This window comes from Bufo gargarizans, chromosome 2, assembly GCF_014858855.1.
Source record: "Bufo gargarizans isolate SCDJY-AF-19 chromosome 2, ASM1485885v1, whole genome shotgun sequence".
Taxonomy (NCBI): domain Eukaryota; kingdom Metazoa; phylum Chordata; class Amphibia; order Anura; family Bufonidae; genus Bufo; species Bufo gargarizans.
The window spans coordinates 468,898,871-468,921,041 of NC_058081.1; the positions used below are offsets into that span (position 1 = coordinate 468,898,871).

Genomic DNA, 22,171 nt, shown 5'->3' on the forward strand with positions numbered 1-22,171 from the left:
TATACAGTGCAGTCACATATTTTCCATATACAGTGCAGACACATGTCCCCCATTTACAGTGCAGCCACATGTCCCCCATATACAGAACCATTCTTTATTGAACCCTCTGCATGACCATAGTTCGCAGTTCATAATGTGCATTCTCAGCCTCTAATTTATGTTAAACAAAACAAGGAATGCAACAGCTCACTGCAAACCAAATAAAGTACAAAATTGCATCATAATATCAAATGCTGAACTAATAAGTTAGAGATATTTGGCAAATCGTTTTGTACAAAATTATTTGAGCCCGTCTGCCGACCGTCAAGGCAATCTCTAGTTAGACGGGTTCCTAACACTAAATATATCTGTTATGTGCCATGGCACCGAAAATGACGGAAATTCAGGCGGATCCAGCATGTAAGTGGAACCTGCACTTTCTGAATTGTATGATAGCTGCTATGGCACATAACAGATATATTTAGTGTTAGGAACCCGTCTAACTAGAGATTGCCTTGACGGTCGGCAGACGGGCTCAAATAATTTTGTACAAAACGATTTGCCAAATATCTCTAACTTATTAGTTCAGCATTTGATATTATGATGCAATTTTGTACTTTATTTGGTTTGCAGTGAGCTGTTGCATTCCTTGTTTTGTTTAACAGTCTTGTTCTCAGCCATAGCAACGTGCCCCTGCGCTTTGGGATGTGCTGACTGACCCCCTTTTTTCTAATTTATGTTAGGTTTGGGGCTGATCCCTGAACTCCCGCACCCAAGTTTTTGGGCTTCAGTCACTGTATACGCAATTAATTAATAATCTAAGAGGGGCTGCTGGCACAGACATAAGGGGGGCTGCTGGCACAGACATAAGGGGGGCTGCTGGTACAGACATAAGGGGGTCTGCTGGCACATGATAGGAGGCTACTGGCACATAAGGGGGGCTACTGGCACATACGAGGGGGCTACTGGCACATAAGGGGGGCTACTGGCACATAAGGGGGGGCTACTGGCACATAAGGGGGGGCTACTGGCACATGATGGTGGAGGGGCTCTTATTACTGACACATGATTGGGGACATCTATGGGGGCTCTTATTACTGGCACATGATTGGGGGCATCTATGAGGGCACATCTTACTGGCACATGATTAGGGGGCATCTATGGGGGCACATCTCACTGGCACATGATTGGGGGGCATCTATTGGGGCAATTATTACTGGCACATTATTGGGTGGCACTATAGAGGCATCTACTGAGGCTAAAAAGAACGGGTATTTTATATGGGGGGCTCTATATAGGGGCATTTTATACTGGGACACATTATGGTGGGTACTATGGGGAAGGGGGGAGAGGAGCACTATGGGGTCATCTATGGGGGCACGGAGAAGGGGTATTTTATATTGGCACATTATGGGAACATTAGCTCAACTAGGGGCATTAGATTAGCTCAACTAGGGGCATTACAAGCCAAAGTGTTGAAGTGGCATCCGAGATCCCCAAGGGCCAAGCCAAGTAATTGTAAGTTTTCATGTGGAGTATGTTTATGTTATACACATATAGCCTACACTGTGCCACACAATATACAGTATACCTCTACACTGTGCCACACAATATACAGTATACCTCTACACTGTGCCACACAATATACAGTATACCTCTACACTTTGCCACACAATATACAGTATACCGCTACACTGTGCCACACAATATACAGTATACCTCTACACTGTGCCACACAATATACCGCTACACTGTGCCACACAATATACAGTATACCTCTGCACTGTGCCACACAATATACAGTATACCGCTACACTGTGCCACACAATATACAGTATACCTCTACACTGTGCCACACAATATACAGTATACCGCTACACTGTGCCACACAATATACAGTATACCTCTACACTGTGCCACACAATATACAGTATACCTCTACACTGCGCCCCACAATATACAGTATACCTCTACACTGCGCCCCACAATATACAGTATACCTCTACACTGTGCCACACAATATACAGTATACCTCTACACTGTGCCACACAATATACAGTATACCGCTACACTGTGCCACACAATATACAGTATACCTCTACACTGTGCCACACAATGTACAGTATACCTCTACACTGTGCCACACAATGTACAGTATACCTCTACACTGTGCCACACAATATACAGTATACCTCTACACTGTGCCACACAATATACAGTATACCTCTACACTGTGCCACACAATATACAGTATACCTCTACACTGTGTAGGGGTTATACTGTTTATTGCACAGCATGGCACAGAGGTTATATTGTCCGGCATGGTGTAACCTCCATACATTTTATGTACAGTATACAGTAATCCGCCTTGCCATCTATGCTTTGAATCTGGTTTTATATGTTACTTGGTTTTTGTACATTTACTTGCATGTACTAGTTGAGACCTGCTGTGATTGGGTTTTAGTTAGTTATTAAATGCTAACACAACAGTTTTTTGGTTTTGCACATTATTGATGATTGTATTCCATGACTACTCTTCTAAGGGTATTGCCTTCCTTTATACTGCAGTTCTCCTGTAGCACTCTGCCTGCCACTTTTAGCAGTTTAAGCAGTAATTTATGATTTTCTTTTGCTCTCAATAAATCTTGTGTTAAGCATAAAAAATAAAATAAATATATGGTGAGACGGTTGCAAGTACTCTTCTGATATGATTTCAGCGAGCAGTTTTGATGGGGGGGGGGGGGGGGGGAGGTTTACATTCGCCCTGAGAGAAATTTTACCTAGAAACTGCACAGCTTGTAGTTTATGGACATCTTCCATAGACTGTACAGTTCTACATAGCTTAGTGTCATCTGCAAAAATAGATATGGTGCTATTAATCCCATCCTCAATATCAATAATGAATACATTAAATAATAAGGGCCCAGCACTGAACCTTGGGGTACACCACTTATAACCTGGGCCCATTCTGAATAGGAATCATTGACCACAACTCTCTGGACACGGTCCTTCAACCAGTTTTCCATCCAATCACAAACTACACTTTCCAAGCCTATAGACCTTACTTTACCTATTAAGTGTCTATGACGGACAGTATCAAAAGCCTTTGCAAAATCCTGAAACACTACATCCACAGCCGCCCCTCTGTCCAGGCTACTACTCACCTCCTCATAAAAACAAATTAGTCTGACAACTTCTGTCCTTGGTAAACCCATGCTGGTTATCACTTATAATATTATTTATAGTCACATACTCCTGTATATAGTCCCGTGAGAGTCCTTCAAACATTTTTCCCACAACAGAAGTTAAACTAACTGGTCTATAATTACCTGTGGAGGACCTTGATCCTTTTTTGAATATGGGCACCACATTTGCCTTGCGCCAATCACTTAGCACTGTACCACTACCTAGAGAATCTTTACAAATTATAAACAGGGGCACCGCAATGACTGAACTGAGCTCTTTAAGCACTCTCGGGTGTAATCCATCTGGACCCGGAGCCTTGTCCACATTTACCCTATTTAACTTCTCTTGGACCATATCTACAGTTAGCCAAGTGAGTATATCACTGGATATACTAACAGCTACGGCGCCACAGATATCAGCTCCTTTCTCTTCTTTTGTATGTACACAGCTAAAAAACTCTTAGTAACTCTGACTTTTGCTTACCTTCAGTGACTAACCCCCTTTACCATTATTAAGGGGACCTAAAGAATTTTTGGGGATTTGTTTTGTTCTCTTTTGCCACCATTTTGTATTTTTGCAAATGTTATCTCCTTTTTACAGATTTTATTTAACCCTGGGTAAACTTAAAAGGCTACAGCTGACTCCTCAGATTTGTATTTTTTAAATGCCCTTTTTTGGTCATTTATTGCCCTTTTTACAGTAGCTGTAAGCCATGGGGGGTGGGGTGGGAGGGTAATTTTAGCCGTTTATATTTGTTACTTAGAGGAATAAAACATTTTGTGCAATTACTGAATGTGGATTTAAAGTTCTCCCATTTATCCTCAGTATAAGGCTACATGCACACCACCGTGGATCCGCAAAACACGGATGGCGTCCGTGTGCGTTCCGCAGTTTGCGGAACTGCACAGACAGCCATTGATATAATTGCCTATTCTTGTCCGCAAAATGGACAAGAATGGGACAGGTTATATTTTTTTTGCGGACCACGGAACGGAGGAACGGATGCGGATAGCATCTTTTGCGGCCCTATTTAAGTGAATGGCTCCGCATCCAAGCCGCAAAAACTGCGGCTCAGATGCAGACCAAAACAACAGTCGTGTGCATGAGGCCTAAATGTGATAGTAGCTGCTCCCAGTCTATGCCCTGAAATGCTGCTCTCAACCCTGGGAAATTAGCCTTTTTAAAATTCAGTGTTTTTGCTCTGCCTGACAGAGTTTGCTTCTTATAATTTAGGGGGAGTATAATTATATTGTTGTCACTATTAAGGTCCATTCACACGTCCGCATCCATTCTGCAATTTTGCTAAACAGGTGCAGACCCATTCATTTTCAATAGGGCTAGAATGTGCTGTCCACATCCGCATTTGCGGATCCGCACTTCCGTTCTGCAAAAAAATAGAACATGTCCTATTCTTGTCCGCAATTGCAGACTAGAAAAGGCATTTTCTATGAGAGTGCCAGCGATGTGCGGTCTGCAAAATGCGAAACGCACATTTACGGTGTCCGTGTTTTGCGGATCCGCAAAACCCATACGGACGTGTGAATAGACCCTTGCCTAGTGTTTCTCGAACAGGAGCATTACCAATAAGCTCTGCATCATTAGAAATTACCAGATCCAACAGAGCATCGCCCCTAGTGGGAGCTTCTACAAACTGGCCCATAAAGTGGTCCTGCAGCAAGTTGAGGAATTTTCTCCCCTTTGCGGTTGAGGCAGAATCATGACCCCAGTCAATATCTGGGAAGTTAAAATCTCCCATTATGACCACTGTACCAGCCTGTGCTGCCCCCTCTATTTGGTTATACAGTTGCGTTTCTATCTCTTCTGTGATGTTAGGGGGTCTATAGATTACACCAAGTATTTTTTCAGTGTTTATATCCCTTTGAACTTCCACCCATAAGGTTTCCACATCTTCACCATCCTCACCCACACTTGCCTCTTTCACACTTGTCTTCAGATCACTCCTCACATACAGGCACACACCACCACCTTTTCTATTGACCCTATCTTTCCTTTCTTCTGGATAGCTCATTAATATCAGATCAGCGGGGATCTGACTACCGTCACCCCTGCCAATCAGCTGTTAGAAGAGGCTGGAGCTCGGTAAGCACAGCGGCCTCTTCCTAGGCCATGTGACTCCACCACACATCGGTCACATGACCTAGTTACAGCTCACCCCCTTTGTGGTGAATGGGGCTGAGTTGCAATACCAAGCACCATCACTATACAATGTAAGGCGATGTGCTTACAAAGCTGCTAGGAGCCAGCTGCACTCACCAGTGAAACAGCTGGGAATCATAGAGGTCATCATAACCCCTTTAGATATTGTGTTAATTTAAAGACATTTTAGGCAATTTGTCATTTGTACTATCCTGTGAAAGAAAGATCATTTAGTTCAGGGGTAGGCAACCTCTGGCACTCCAGGTGTTGTGAAACTACAACTCTCAGCATGCACACTTGATCTGCTCTTTTCATAACTCCCATAGAAATTAATAGGGCATGCTGGGAATTGTAGTTTTACAACAGCTGGAGTGCCGGAAGTGGCTGACCCCTGATTTAGTTGGTTCTTACCCATTCCTCGCTCTGCCGATGCCGCCATCTCCACTGGACTCACTCAGTCTGTGGGCTCTTCCGCCTGGGTCCCAACTGGATGTGTGCCTTCCTACTCCTGTTCAGCTGCATAATAGTAGATGCGGTGATTGGCCGCTGAGGTGCATGTGACCCCGCCCAGATGCGTACAGACTAGAATCATCACTGAGAGGACCCTTTGTGCTGGAGCAGGGACCAGGTGAGTGGATTTCTTTGTTAAGGTAAGTCACAGCACTGGCCAGATGTAAAAAGTTCCCTTGGGCTAGTTTCACACGAGCGTGTTCAGTCTAGAAACACGTTCCATGTGATGGCCTCAATTCCTGCTCCTCTGATCCAAACTCACAGCATCATAATGATTTCCGATGCTGTGAGTCCCTACCTGACTGCGGGTCTACTACAGGTCCTTCTAAAAAAATTAGCATATTGTGATAAAGTTCATTATTTTCTGTAATGTACTGATAAACATTAGACTTTCATATATTTTAGATTCATTACACACCAACTGAAGTAGTTCAAGCCTTTTATTGTTTTAATATTGATGATTTTGGCATACAGCTCATGAAAACCCCAAATTCCTATCTAAAAAAATTAGCATATCATGAAAAGGTTCTCTAAACAAGCTATTAACCTAATCATCTGAATCAACTAATTAACTCTAAACACCTGAAAAAGATTCCTGAGGCTTTTAAAAACTCCCAGCCTGGTTCATTACTCAAAACCGCAATCATGGGTAAGACTGCCGACCTGACTGCTGTCCAGAAGGCCATCATTGACACCCTCAAGCAAGAGGGTAAGACACAGAAAGAAATTTCTGAACGAATAGGCTGTTCCCAGAGTGCTGTATCAAGGCACCTCAGTGGGAAGTCTGTGGGAAGGAAAAGGTATGGCAGAAAACGCTGCACAAAGAGAAGAGGTGACCGGTCCCTGAGGAAGATTGTGGAGAAGGACCGATTCCAGACCTTGGGGGACCTGCGGAAGCAGTGGACTGAGTCTGGAGTAGAAACATCCAGAGCCACCGTGTACAGGCGTGTGCAGGAAATGGGCTACAGGTGCCGCATTCCCCAGGTCAATGCCACTTTTGAACCAGAAACAGCGGCAGAAGCGCCTGACCTGGGCTACAGAGAAGCAGCACTGGACTGTTGCTCAGTGGTCCAAAGTACTTTTTTCGGATGAAAGCAAATTTTGCATGTCATTCGGAAATCAAGGTGCCAGAGTCTGGAGGAAGACTGGGGAGAGGGAAATGCCAAAATGCCTGAAGTCCAGTGTCAAGTACCCTCAGTCAGTGATGGTCTGGGGTGCCATGTCAGCTGCTGGTGTTGGTCCACTGTGTTTTATCAAGGGCAGGGTCAATGCAGCTAGCTATCAGGAGATTTTGGAGCACTTCATGCTTCCATCTGCTGAAAAGCTTTATGGAGATGAAGATTTCATTTTTCAGCACGACCTGGCACCTGCTCACAGTGCCAAAACCACTGGTAAATGGTTTACTGACCATGGTATTACTGTGCTCAATTGGCCTGCCAACTCTCCTGACCTGAACCCCATAGAGAATCTGTGGGATATTGGGAAGAGAAAGTTGAGAGACACAAGACCCAACACTCTGGATGAGCTTAAGGCCGCTATCGAAGCATCCTGGGCCTCCATAACACCTCAGCAGTGCCACAGGCTGATTGCCTCCATGCCACGCCGCATTGAAGCAGTCATTTCTGCAAAAGGATTCCGGACCAAGTATTGAGTGCATAACTGAACAGAATTATTTGAAGGTTGACTATTTTTGTATTAAAAACACTTTTCTTTTATTGGTCGGATGAAATATGCTAATTTTTTTAGATGGGAAATTTGGGTTTTCATGAGCTGTATGCCAAAATCATCAATATTAAAACAATAAAAGGCTTGAACTACTTCAGTTGGTGTGTAATGAATCTAAAATATATGAAAGTCTAATGTTTATCAGTACATTACAGAGAATAATGAACTTTATCACAATATGCTAATTTTTTTAGAAGGACCTGTATACCGTACCCACATAATGTGATCTGTACAGTAGGGTCAACTCACGGTCAGGCAGGAACTCACAGCATCATTAATCATTATGATGTTGTGAGCTTGGATCAGAAGGGCAGTGTTCTATTCAGGAAATGTGGCCGTCACACCGAGCATGTTTCTCAGACCAAACACATGACTGTGAAATTGACTTAAAGGTGGAATACCCCTTTAAAGAGTCAATAATTGGAGACAGCAGGCAGTTATGCCGGACTTGCGAGATGGAGTGCATATAAAGTGGATCAAGCCATTGACTGAGAACATTTTGCAGCACCCTAGGCCCGGGGGTACTACAGTTGTGTATAGTTATACTTTATATTGTTATGCATTTTATGTGTTTATATGTATTTATAATTCTGTTTGTACCAGTAAGGAATGGATGGCAAATGATTGGCAAGGAACAGGGCTAACCACACTGTACCTCCCCTCTTGGTAGGAGTGGGCTGTTCCCCTGTTACACAGAAAGTTCCTGTGTAACCACAGAAGGGAGAGGACACACTCTGCTGAGCTCCTGCTCCTAAGAAGCATTCCAGAGAGAACAGCAATAAGTCCTTAAAGGGGTTTTCCCATCTTTTTCCACCTCTGGGCCCACACCTACAGTAAGAACGAAGCCCCAAAAGTTGTGGAGGGCGAACTGCACATGCGCAGCTGCCCTCCATTCATTTCTGAGGGGCCGGCAAAAATAGCCAATGAATGGGATCGGTGACTGTGCAAGCGCAGTGCGCTCCCATTCACTACTATGGGGAGAGCGGTTGGGGGTGGCCGGACCTGGGCCACAACCTTCCCTGCTCCGTTCTTGGTGTAGGTGTGGGACCCGCACCTATCAGACAATGGGGGCATATCCTAGCAACATGCCCACATTGTCTCAGATGGGAATACCCCTTTAAGAAGTCAAACAGCTGAGTGACCAGCTAACACCTGCATCAAAGACACTGCTGTGAGGTGAGGGACTATGGCTAAGACACCCATCACCCAGACTACTACCAGTCCAGTACAACACTAGTGCCAAACAGCAGCCATCCAACCTGCCTCCATCATGCTTACTGGTGCCAGAAGATTGCTTTCCAAATCTGCTGCTATTGAATGTACCTGAAGTTTTATGTTGCACTTTGTAAAATACTTTTATATGTTTAATTCTGGCCTCATTCTTCAGTACTACATTTCCACTGCACCGATCCCCAAGGAGCAACAGCCTGAGGAAGTACACGGTGACACAACACTTCATCAGGGCCACTACCACTCCCATCTTCCGCAACAGCTTTTTCTATTCTGCCTATGTACCTGGATTCCATTCATGCGGCAGTTGGCACTGGATGGACTGGCAGTCAGGCTTACATTGGCACCTTCACACATTATGCGATAAATACCCCCTGGCTTACTTGTAATTGATGTTATTCTTTTACTTCAGACGTAGATAAGCAAAGGTTTAGAAGGTAATTAGTCAGGGGCTGATTGACAACCAGGCCGATACGTGAGCCGCAAACTGGGCTTAAGGAATGAGGCTGTAACCTCACCCCTACACAAGTGCCTGATGCAGGATATTTTAGGTACAATGAATGTGTAAAACGGCTGAGCCTGCTTCCATTACAAAGGGCACCTTGTAATCAAGCTCCATATAGGCTATAGGATAGGACAGCAGGCAGCAGATCTGCCCACAATGCAGCCAAGATCAAATTTCCAGCAAACAAGGCCATGGTCAGGAAGGAGGGCTATTTTAACAAACTATTTACAAGGGGGAGGCAATAGAAAGGAAAGGGATCTCCAGCAGCTCGGTTACTCTGCCCATTCTCTCTTCACTGACCAGCAAGGTAAGCCCGGAATACCCTTATTAAGTCCAATATCCACCATTAATTCTAATGCTATAGTCTGTATGTATGCATAGAAAACCTGAACCTGAGATGAGCGGCTACATAGGCGCTGCTTATCGGCAGAAGCGATCTGTCACTTATTTAGGAAGCTCCTTCTCCAGTGGCAACCGCTAATTGACTGGCAAGTAGGCTACCTTTTATCTTACAAAATAGGTTCTTCAGAGGCTGCACTGCATATTATGCAATTCTATGGCCAGGCTGCTGCAGAACCTCATAATACAAATCTCAGCTGCCGCACAGCATCACACTACACACATCAGATGTTATAGAACTTCTTTATGAAAAAGTATCATGGCATTTAATATCAATTGATGCTGGATATGAAGCTCACCTTTACTATTCACAAAGAGGTGCTGCAGCAGCTGGGTGTATTATAAGCAATCATAATAATATAGGGTCAATTCACAGTTCTGTGATCTGTTTCAGTGCATTCAGCTTCAGCGTTACATCCCACTGTGATCATTTACAGGGGGGAACGTTATATGTGACATTATGTATCATGTCCAGTTGTACCATTAACACTTCTGGAAGATCAAAATAACCACAGATCGGTGATTTTCACAAAACAAAGAGTTCAATGAATGGATGACAACTGGTTAAATTAGTTCAATGATGTGTCAGTCCTAAACAGGACTGAATTCTCCAAGTTCCAGTTGTAAATTTTCCCCTCTAGGTGGCGCTTGACACCATTACAGAATGTCATTGGCTGCAGTACTAATGAACATAGTTATATATTATCAAATCTCTCTGTCTATCTATCTATCTCTCTATCTATCTCATATCTATATCTATCTACTGTATATATCTATCTATATCATATCTATCTATTTATCCAATATCTATCTATTAATCTGTCTGTCTCTCAATCTACCTATGGACAACAACTGGTAAAATTAGTTCCATGATGTGTCAGTCATAAACTTGACTGAATTATTCAAGGTCCAGTTGAAAATTGTAATATAAATGTTCCCCTCTAGGTGGCGCTTGACACCATTACAGAATGTCATTAACTGTGGTACTTTTAAGCACTGTAGTTATGGATAATCAAATCTACAAATCTATCTATGTATCCATCTACATATGTAAGCACAGCATTCACGTTAGATCTGTGTGTACTTATATCATTATTATTATTTTAATTTTATTCACTATCAATTTTTTTCCATACTGTTTATTAATGGTATCTATATCCTGCCATTATACTATCTACATATGGTTTTGGCTGTAAGTACAGCAAGCCACATATATACATCCTCTGTCAGCCCAGTGTTATTATTATTCCCGTGGTTATGCAACATTTAGTTAATTTCCAAGAGTTAGTTCTTGTATATTATCAAACTGGTGTAAAGTAGAACTGGCTTAGTTGCCCATATTAACCAATCAGATTCCACCTTTCATTTTTGACAGCTCATTTGGAAAATGAGAGGTGGCATCTGATTGGTTGCTATGGGCAACTAGATCACTTTTGCTATACACCAGTTTGATAAATGACCCCATTTGATTTGTCTTTCCCCCTTCTTTGTGATAACCTTGACTGACAGCGATAATGCTAGCTGGTATGTATTGGCTCACATCCTAACAAACCCTTTGTCTTCCCTGACATAAACCCGGCTGTGTGCACGGGAGTATTTCTTAGGCCTAGTTCACACTCGGTCAATGTTTTGGTCAGTGATTGTGAGCCAAAACCAGAAGTGGAGCCTCCACAGACATAAGGTGTAAGGGAAAGGTTTACATCTAGTCTGTGTTCTAGACCAACACCTGCTTTTGGTTCACAATCACTGACGGAAATTACTGATCAAATCACTTAAAGGGGACCTGTCACCTCCCAAAACCATCCCAAGCCGCCAGCAGTACCTGTGTGTAGCCCGCAGTGTGTTTTCTTTTGCAGATGCAGCAAAAGTACTGAAAAGGTTGTTTTATCCCCTGCCGGCGTGCTTCTCCACACCTGCTTGATGTCAATGGGCAGCGGCCTCCTTGCTTCAAGTCACGGTAACCTCACCCCCTTCCCTGCCCATTCGCTGTGATTGTCAGCCGGCTGTTCGAAAAAGGCAGCCGAACTCTCGTGCATAAGCGCTGTCAGTCACAGCGAAGGGGCAGGGAAGGGGGTGAGGTTACCGTGACTTGAAGCAAAGAGGCCGCTGCCCCTTTGACATCAAGCAGGTGTGGAGAAGCGCGCCGGGCAGGGGATAAAACAAGGTTTTCTGAGCTTTAGCCGCATCTGCCTTCAGGAAGAAAGGCATCATCAGAAACACGCTGCTGGCTACACGCAGGTACTGCTGGCGGCTTGGGATGGTTCTTGGAGATGACAGGTTCCCTTTAAGTGTGAACGAGCCCTTGGACAGACTCATAATTCTTGCTGCTGCGGACACACGGAGCAAAAATGTATCCTTTGAATGGTTTTGTTCAGTTTCTCTTTTTGTTTTCTCCTACACACTGCAACTTATAACCAATATAATGATGTGTAATGAAACACATTGGCCCAATTTTATCATACCTTTACTTCAGAATTCTGGCGTCAAAAAGTGGCAAAAATAGGGTCCTTTTTTGCACTCACTTGCACAAAATGTAAGCAATTGCGCAAAATTTTATGACTTCTTTGCACTCGCTTTCGCAAAATTTTGCAACCTTTCTGCATTTTTACACCACTCACTCCAGTTATGTAATGTGGGTGGGAAAGTGTATGTGGTTATCTATGTTAATGAGTCTCACTCCAGATTTATCAAGGAGACTTTTTTTTTTTAAGTCACAAAAAGTGGAAATCTCACTCCAGGTGGAGCTAGGAAAACCGGAGGAGCTTCTCTAGACAAAAGTGTTAGGTCTAAGGATAAGACAAATTTATCAAGTAACATGAGACATTTCATAAATGTGGCATAAAGTCTTCCAACGCAGACTCAAGCAAAACTGACTTCAAATATTCTCCTCATGATAAATCTCCCCTATTGTGTGTATATACTTTCCATTATGACGCTGTCACAATACGTGATGAGGCAGGTGTTTCCTTTTTCTTGCTTACGTTTCATTTATTTATCGCTCCATTGGTTCTTCACGATTTTAAATGATTCCCCACGTGTGTCCTCCCATGGGCTTAGATGAAGCGCAATATGAGCGAAACACGTAGCCAGCAGAGCGCCATGATGCTTTTTACTGTAGTTTATTTAAAGTTACGTTTAATTATTTAAGGTGCTGGATTTCAAAAGTTTATGGTTTGGAGAATGTCTGTCTTTCTACAGTATCTATCTATATCTATCTCATGTTTATCTATCTTTCTACAGTATCTATCTATCCATCTATATCTATCTCATGTTTATCTACTGTATCTATCTCTATATCCTATTTTTCCATCTATATATTGTATCTCTAGCTATCTATTATCTATCTATCTGTCTATCTATCTATCTGTGTCTGTCTGTCTCTAAATCTACCTATGGACGACAACTTAGTAAACGTAAAAACGTAACGTAAAATTAGTTCCATGATGTGTTAGTCATAAACTTGACTAAATTTTTCAAGTTCCAGTTGAAAATTGTACTGTAAAATTTCCCCTCTAGGTGGCGCTTGACACCATTACAGAAAGTCATTTGGTTGCAGTACTAATGAACACTGTAGTTATGTATAATCAAATCTATCTATCTATCTATCTAACTAACATCTATTTCCGATCTATCTATGTCTGTCTATCACCTATCTGTCCACAGGATATGCCATAAATATCCAATAAGTGTGGGTCCTACTTCCTGGGGCCTGCACCTATTTCAAGAAGTGGGCCCCATCTTGCGGCCACAGTGAATGGAGAAGTGAGTCACGCAGTGTGCTCAGCTTTTTTTCAGAACTCCTATAGAAGTGACTAGAGATACATATGCATGTCCACCTCTCCATTCACTGAGACCACAAGATGGTGACCTGTTCTTGAGATAGGTAGAAGAGGCATCATCAGTGGCGGTTATGGCCGGATCATCTTATTAGCTCCATGCAGATGCAGCATTATACAAAGGACTGGTTGCTCTTTAGCCTTGTCAAAGGCAAAAGCAAGACTAATGAGAGAGTATAGTCAGTGGCCAGCCAGTACAACTCTCAGCGATGAAGATGCAGGTTCTGGGAGGGCTGGCCTCTTCCCTATCCACCTTATAACAGACATCCCAAGTGTCCATTTTTTTCATCTGAGGTATAAATTTGCATTATTAACTTCACACTATTGACCTATAAAGTGTTTCTCTGGTTCCTCTCTGTATATTTGAGCCTATTTTGTATATTTTTCAATTACTCGATGGTGGATTTGAGAAATGTCTATATTCATATTATTTTTGCGCCATTTCGTAAGAGGAAACTATTAAGGGATTCTGTCATGAGATTTTACCCCTATAACCTAAACATATGCCCATGTCCGTACTAATAACATGAATCCTAAGCTGGCCTTATTAAACCTGCTTGTGGCTCTATTAGCCCAAAAAACAGGTTTTTATAGCAATGTCAATTACTTACCTAAGGTGCCCAAGGGGACTTCCGTTAATACAGGGTGCCCGGCCGCACCCATTGCCGTCTGGTGCCCAGCGCCGCTTTCCCTGTCTTAATCGCCGCCCTCCCTGTCTTCAGTGCTGCCTTCCTCACCTCAGCGCCGCCTCCGCAAACCTCCCGTCCCTCTGCCAGATCCCGCGCATGCGCACTAGGCTCAGCCTGATGCGCCCGTGCAGACTCCCTGCAGCGGCTTCGTTGAGCAAAGTGCGCATGCGCTGGCCTGATGCGCATGCGCACTTTGCTCAACGAAGCTGCTGCAAGGAGTCTGCACGGGCGCATCAGGCTGAGCCTAATGTGCATGCGCGGGATCTGGCAGAGGGACGGGAGGTTTGCGTAGGCGGCGCTGAGTTAAGAAAGGCAGCACTGTAGACAGGGAGTGCGGCGCTGGGCACCAGGCGGCGATGGGTGCGGTCGGGCACCCTGTATTAACGGACGTCCCCTTGGGCACCTTAGGTAGGTGATTGACATGTTATAAAAACCTGTTTTTGGGGCTAATAGAGCCACAAGCAGGTTTAATAAGACCAGCTTAGGATTAATGTTATTAGTACGGACATGGGCATATGTTTAGCTTATAGGGGTAAAATCTCATGACAGAATCCCTTTAAAGTGTATAGATCTGTGTATAGGAAAATGGATCTTTCACACAATGAACCATAAGTGTCCCTGTTTAATCGTTCTAAAAGATGGGAGGTATGATATACTGTAGCATCAAGTTTTTCTTCAAATTAGTTTATTTCACCCTTGTAGTTAAGATCCAATAAACACCATTTTTGCATTATACTATAAGTTGCAGCGTTTCAGGTTAGCACCCTTCCTCAGGCATGAAGACGGGAGTTGATTGAAGGCTTGCAGTCTTTGTAGAGGTCCGAATGTGCAGAAACCTTATTATATGAAGGTGGCTTGCATATGGCAGCTGTCAAGGACCCCATATACCTGCTATACTGGTGTCGTATTATGTGTCAAAGCAACTGCTACCTCTGTGCTCCCTGCAGTTACGATCATGGTCATTGATCTCAGAACCTATATTTAGCTGTTTCCTCAGGCTAATTTATGTCTCTGAAATGCCAGTAATTTACATTTTTTTTATTTCTTTCAACAGCTGTGAAATTTCAATCATGTCTGAAGGGTAAGCCAAATTTATATCCTCAGCATTTGTGTGCTACATTCCATGAATACTATCAACACTTTATTTCTGTGACTTTGTTCCTGGTGGTTAGAGGTACATTTAGAGACTGGTCCTGGTGGTCATGGTACATTTAAAGATTGATCCATGGCTGTCAGAGGTATATTCAGAGATTATTCTTTGGTGATTGGTGCTATATTCTGCTGATCAGCTGTTCGAGAAGGTAGTGGCGCTGGCAGTGGCGCCGCAACCTTCTCAGAGCTTCCCCTAGACTGAGTGACGACACGTACATCAGTCACGTGGCCTAGGTGCAGCTCAGCTCCATACAAGTGAATGGGGCTGAGCTAGGATACCAAGCACAGCCGCTATACTATCTACCTTGGTGATCAAGGAGAAGGCCGCGGTGCTAACAGTAGCTCTTGTACCTTCTCAAATAGCTGATTGGTGGGGGTCCCGGGTGTCAGACGCCAACCGATCAGAAACTGATTACCTATCCAGAGGATAAGTCCTCAATTCTTAAGTCTTGGAAAGCCCTTTTAATGGTACATTCAGTTACTGATCTTCGGTGATTGAATGTAAATTCAGTTGCCGATCCCTGGTGGTTAGAGGTACATTTAATACTTGTTCCATGGTGAAAAGTGTTAGGTTCAATCATTCTTTTCATGTGGATAATAGTATATTTAATAACTGTTTTCTAGTGGGTTTTACTTGGTGGTCAGTGGTAAAGTCAATAGGGGGAACTTATGTCACGCTCACTAATTTTCTCAAAACTGCAATGGAGAGGGTGTAGCCTAAGTGGTCCTACAGATTTCACATGTTGTGCCAGAAAAATGACATGTATGCCAGCTCATAGTAAGAAACACTAGTCTCCGTAAATCCCCCTAATTACTGTTCCCTGGTGGCTAGAGGTATATTCAAGAATGTTTCCTGGTGGTCAATGGTAGATGGCAGATTCAGCTACTTTCCAGCTGTTTAATGGTACATTTAGTGATGTTCGATTCAGAAACTTGGTGGTGGGTGGTATAGTCAGTGACCTGTCCTCGAAAGTCCCTGGTCATCAATGATATGGTCATTGTCTGTTTCCAGTGGAAAGTTATGATCCATCCTTAGCAGCTAGTTTTATATATGGTACTCAATAGTGATGAGCGGCATAGGCAATATTCATTTTCGCGATATTAATAACATAATATAATCACATAATATTCGCAATAAATTTGCGAATTCTAGAATTTGTGATCTCTCCAGTCATTATTTTCACGATTGCGCAAATCGTGCAATAGATGCAAATTCACATTTTATCAGGTCTGACTACATATTACTGATTGGTGCACTAAGTATTGTTGTGACATCACAGCACTATGTCTGTAGCATGTATGTATGGACAGCAGAGAAACAGTAATTCCTATCACACTACCTAACACCCTGCACTGGAACCTATCAGCTACACTATATCACTAACCTACACTGACTATCTCCCACTAACTATCTGTATTATATATGAGCTAACTAACTATATAATGTAATTGAATAAGGAGTAGGATCCAGATTAAAGCACAGAGCACAGCGATGACACGCTGTCTCTCTCAGAACTGCAAAAAATGGCTTCTGGGGAGGTTCTTATATAGTAAGGGGTAGGCAACTTTGCTATTGGTTGCTAGGGATGTTGCTAAGCTCAGACAAAGAAATTGCAGCCTTCTCATTGGCCCACAAGCAAAAAAAAAAAAGGTTACTGATAAAAACTAAATCTAGAATATTTGCGATTACGAATATATAGCACTATATTCTACATCTTCGCGAACTCTCGAAGTGGCGATATTCGCGATAAAAATTCACGATTAGAATATTTGCGATAAACACTAGTACTCAATCATTAGGGGCTACTAAAATATGTCCCAACAGGAGGGAAATAGGATCTGCTCCTCCTAGAATCCACCACTGGCTGTTTAGATGTTTAAAGAGAACCTGTTGGTTCTCAAACACCCCCCAAACTAGAGTAAATGGGACGTGGAGGCATGTCGGAGGTCACATTATAAAAACAATCCTAAATATTAAAGCGCTCATTAAAAATTATGACATATTTCTATGCATCACCTATATACTAAATGAACCTTTGTTTTTTTTCCCCTTTGGGCATTTTCATGTGTTTTCTACAGCAAAGAGGTAAGTTAAATATTCATTATTTTTTTGCTTAATAATTGACAAACCCCCACGGCCTAAAAATATCTAAAATTTCATTTTTATATCTATAGCAGAGGAAATCTAAAATCCCAGCTTCCAGGAAGCTACTTCTCAAGGTAAGACTATAAAAAGGTATTATGTGGCTTTCCTAAATTGCAACAGATGCAGATTTCAAAACTCTGTCCACTTTTGCAATACATGTTTTAAATTGTTCCAATGTATCAACAATAAAAAAAAATTAAGCTACTTTGTAAATCGTTTTACTTACAATCTGCTGTTTATACAGCTCCCATGCAGGTCTATGTGTCTCCTTGGTAACAGACAATACACAAATCCTTTGATGTCTGATCCTACAATCAGTTGTCCCCTACTGCTTGCCAACCTGCTAAATGTAGATAGAAGGAAGTGTGATTGCAGGACTGCATATCGTTTGTTTGTAGTCTGTTACTATGGCAACATATAGCTTTGCAAAGGAGCTGTAGAGGCAATACAGTAAGAGATTATTTATTAAGCAAAAAACTTGGTACCTAAAGGGGACCAGTCAAAGCTAAAATGTTGCCCTTTCTGAGGGAGACCTTCCACCATTCATCAGTGTGTAATGGACAAGAAAGTTAGTAGCTCGCTGCCAAACACCTTTTCAAGTGGCTTATCTGCCCAAGAACAAAAGGATGGGGCATGTAGATATCCATCCCACCGAACCTATTATTATTATTATTTTTAACTTTTATTTTTTGATATTTTATGGTTTATTCATTCTTGTATTTGTCATTTTTGTATCCTTATTTATATCCATGTATTAAGGATTATTTAATATGTATGGTATACTAGCATGTATAATGATATACATAGTAACAGCATAGATTGAAATGCAACAATGTATGATCTTGCTGAGAAACAGTGTTGATAAATACGGACACATTCGGGTCCAGATTTTACCATTAGCACTGATGTTTATACGGCCTGTAAGCAATACAAGTTGCACAGCAATAACTTAAAATAATCCACACGAGGAGACCTAAGGTGGTTTCGGCGTTCCTGTAACACAAGGACGCATGCGCGAGAAGATAGTCGAAGCCGGCATACAGAAAACCATACCGCCAGCAATAAGAACACTGCGCTGTGGGTCTCGTGAGTACAAACCACCATCAATATAGAACGAGCTAATATATGATAAGTGAGACATAGCAGGACATTTTAGGCATAGCTCGTGAGGACTATAAGTCCCAGTCCGTGCGCAGGAGCGCTAAACTATTGAACAATTATTTACAACGGGACATTGCATAATTCAATAGTACTATGAGCCCCAGCATAAGCGCTAGACTGTGGATATCAAGACATTTAAATAAATAATATAGAATTAAGTGCTCATTAGATATATTGATATAAGAAACTATATGGATCACATATTTTGAGGTTTTATGCGAGAGCTTCGAATTTTAATACCTAAAGGGACCGTGAATGTGTTTTTAATAATTTTACAATGGGGATATTATTTATATAATTTTTTGATAAATGTATATGTATTGATTTAGCAAAGTGTATGCAAGTTGACTGTGAGCTGGCCATTGTACTTCTTTTGTCTTCTCTCCCCTATATGCCATAAGATGATAGTTGCGAGGCCCCAATACACAATAGATGGTTGGCTAAACACACCAGGTTTGGCCGACATGCATGTAATATGTATAACCAGCTTTGGTCCAGGGCTAGATAAGAACTTTGTGAGGTCCAAGATGGGCTGTCCAATCCAAAAAGTGTAATATGTTTCATGCAATTTGATGCCAATACAGACACCCATTGTCCTCTTTTCTGTAACCATGGTCTTCTTAGAGTTATCAAATCTTTATTTTAATCTTACTGTGCCACATTATTAAGGCCATTTTTTGATGAGCAGCATTACCAAAAAGGCTCATTCATAAAAAATAAAAAAAATCTATGATTGAGAAGAAATACCTTTGTCGATGGATGTGGTTGTCACACACAGATCATTCCAGAATGTGCTCAGCGCCTGACAGAGAAAGGAATTTTAGCATATAGTGACAGATTTGATTGTCATCAGCCTGAGGGCAGCTTATGCAGTAGCCGGGTTTGGTGTGGCCACAACGCTACGCTGGGTCCTCCGGACACCGTCAAGGTGTCACCACGTGTTGCTGCTCTCTGGAAGGGGTGGTAAGGCGTGGTACACCTGAATGGGAAATAAATCCAGAGAGTCAGGGTCTGCAGTAAACCAGCGTGCTTCTTTACGAGGCATTAGGCTGGCTTCTCCAGTCTCCTCCCTGGCAGAAGAAGGGTTTGATAAGGAGGAAAGGACTGAGCTAGCTGTCCCTCTTTCTCTTCAGAAGGCTGGTACCCTGGTCCAAGGCTGGTGATTCAGGTTCTGTGGCAGTGTATCCCCGTCTCAGCGTCTTCTTCTGGTCACTCAGTAGCCTGGCAGAGTCTCCTCTTCCAAACACTCTTCCCTAACTGCAGCACACTAGGGGCTTTGACTGCTCTCCTTATATACAGTTTTTTCTAGACTAGAACCTTCTAGTGGGAGGGGTGGAGTGGAGAAACTCAGCACAAACAGATACATTGTTTCAGCTACCGTCTGGTATAGACTTTAATTAGAGCTTCAATGACACTCAATGGCAATGATGCAGCAGATTTTCCAGACAAAAACTAGTTTCCAGAGATAACAGAGCTAAAACCAGACATTTAAAAGGTCACTCTGTCTGCTTTTTGGTGGTAAACAAGTCTGGGTTTTTCTCTCCAAAACATGGTCTTCTTTACCAGGGGTCAAGTCCTGGGAAAAAAAGTGTGGGAACTCACCCAAGATCCACTGCAACCCCCCCCCCCCCCCCCTCCAAAAAAAAAAAAAAAAGCACAGAAAATCTAGCACGCTGTAATTTGTGTAGCTGCGGACTGAGCCAAATATACACATTGTGATCAAAACACAATATCATAGTGCCATCCTCTCCCCCTTTCCCCTAATGTGCCAGTATCAAGTTCCTCTCTCCTACCCCCTTCATGTGCCAGTATCATGGCGCCAATAGCCCGCCTCCCCCGTGGCAGTAAAGTAACAGTCCGGTATTTAAAAAAAAAAAACACTTTTAGAAAAGTTTGTCATGGGATTCGAACTCATGACCCCTATACATCAGAGGCAAGGCATATGCCCTCACAGCTATGAAAGCTGTCTAGCTAATAACTTAAAAAAAAATATATAAGACTTCTACTGTAGGTAACTTTGCCCACTGTGTATGGATGTAGCAGAGCTGGGTGTGTTGGGGCAGCTGTCATGTGTATGGTTGTACACTAGGTATCAGTACACTAGGTATCAGTAGGAGTCTTAAAAAAAAAAACACTTTTAGAAAAGTTTGTCCTGGGATTCGAACTCATGACCTCTACACATCAGAGGAAAGGCATTTACCCTCACAGCCATGAAAGCTGTGTAGGTAGTTGCTTAAAAAAAAAATATAAGACTTATCCTTATACCTAGTGTACTGATACCTAGTGTACAACCATACACATGACAGCTGCCCCAACACACCCAGCTCTGCTACATCCATACACAGTGGGCAGCTGTCATGTGTATGGTTGTACACTAGGTATCAGTACACTAGGTATAAGTAGAAGTCTTATTTTTTTTTTTTTTTTTTAAGCAACTACCTAGACAGCATTCATGGCTGTGAGGGTAAATGCCTTGCCTCTGATGTGTAGAGGTCGTGAGTTCGAATCCCAGGGACAAACTTTTCTTAAAGACATTCTAAATGATCTCAGCTGACTGAACATACTCGCAGCGTATTAGGCCGACAGAAGAAGTGAAGGAGATGATGTCAGTAGGGGGCGGGGCGCCATGAGAGGAGTCACAGACAGCAGCAGCACCGCACAGACAGCTGTGAAGCCGCTTAGCCTGCCCTGCACAGTGCGCTTCACCCCCTGATTTCAGCCGCGTTCTCCTGACTTGAGGCTTGAAAGGAAGGGAACGGCGTTCCTGCCATGAAAAAAGTGCAGGAACGCCGTTCCCACGCGTTCCCCCTCCACTCGACCCCTGTTCTTTACCCTATGGCAGCTGTGGAAAATTACCAGCTTTTCAATCATAGCCCTAACAGTCTCTCAGTATTCATTAACCCTTTCCACAGAGCCATGTAAATACAGTGATAATGAACAGGATATATATATATGTATATATAATGCAGTAACACAGTTATAAACCGTATAAGGCTACTTTCACACTAGCGTTCGATCGGATCCGTTCTGAACGGATCCGATCATAATAATGCAGACGGAGGCTCCATTCAGAACGGATCCGTCTGCATTATATTAGCAAAAAAAAAGCTAAGTGTGAAATTAGCCTGAGCGGATCCGTCCAGACTTTTACATTGAAAGTCAATGGGGGACGGATCCGCTTGAAGATTGAGCCATATTGTGGCATCTTCAAACGGATCCGTCCCCATTGACTTACATTGTAAGTCTGGACGGATCCGCACGCCTCCGCACGGCCAGGCGGACACCCGAACGCTGCAAGCAGCGTTCAGGTGTCCGCCTGCTGAGCGGAGCGGAGGCTGAACGCCGCCAGACTGATGCAGTCTGAGCGGATCCGCATCCATTCAGACTGCATCAGGGCTGGACGGAAGCGTTCGGGTCCGCTTGTGAGCTCCTTCAAACGGAGCTCACGAGCGGACAGCCGAACGCTAGTGTGAAAGTAGCCTTAGTTAACCCTTTC

At 42.9% G+C, this 22,171-nt stretch overlaps 1 protein-coding gene across 2 annotated transcripts in view; it reads left to right on the forward strand.

Annotated features, from left to right (window-relative positions):
• Nucleotides 1–1,479: 1,479 nt before the first annotated feature.
• Nucleotides 1,480–22,171, forward strand: part of LOC122926458 (troponin I, slow skeletal muscle-like) — a 42,819-nt gene continuing 22,127 nt past the window's right edge. Inside the window, exons 1-4 of one of the 2 annotated variants that reach the window (XM_044277838.1) lie at nt 1,480–1,497; nt 15,271–15,297; nt 17,448–17,454; nt 17,544–17,588. In XM_044277838.1, the coding sequence (XP_044133773.1) occupies nt 15,287–15,297; nt 17,448–17,454; nt 17,544–17,588 (63 nt within the window). In that variant the 5' untranslated portion in view covers nt 1,480–1,497; nt 15,271–15,286. Of the gene's footprint in view, nt 1,498–9,560; nt 9,600–15,270; nt 15,298–17,447; nt 17,455–17,543; nt 17,589–22,171 lie in introns of those variants that run through there. The other variant, XM_044277839.1, reaches the window with a different exon arrangement.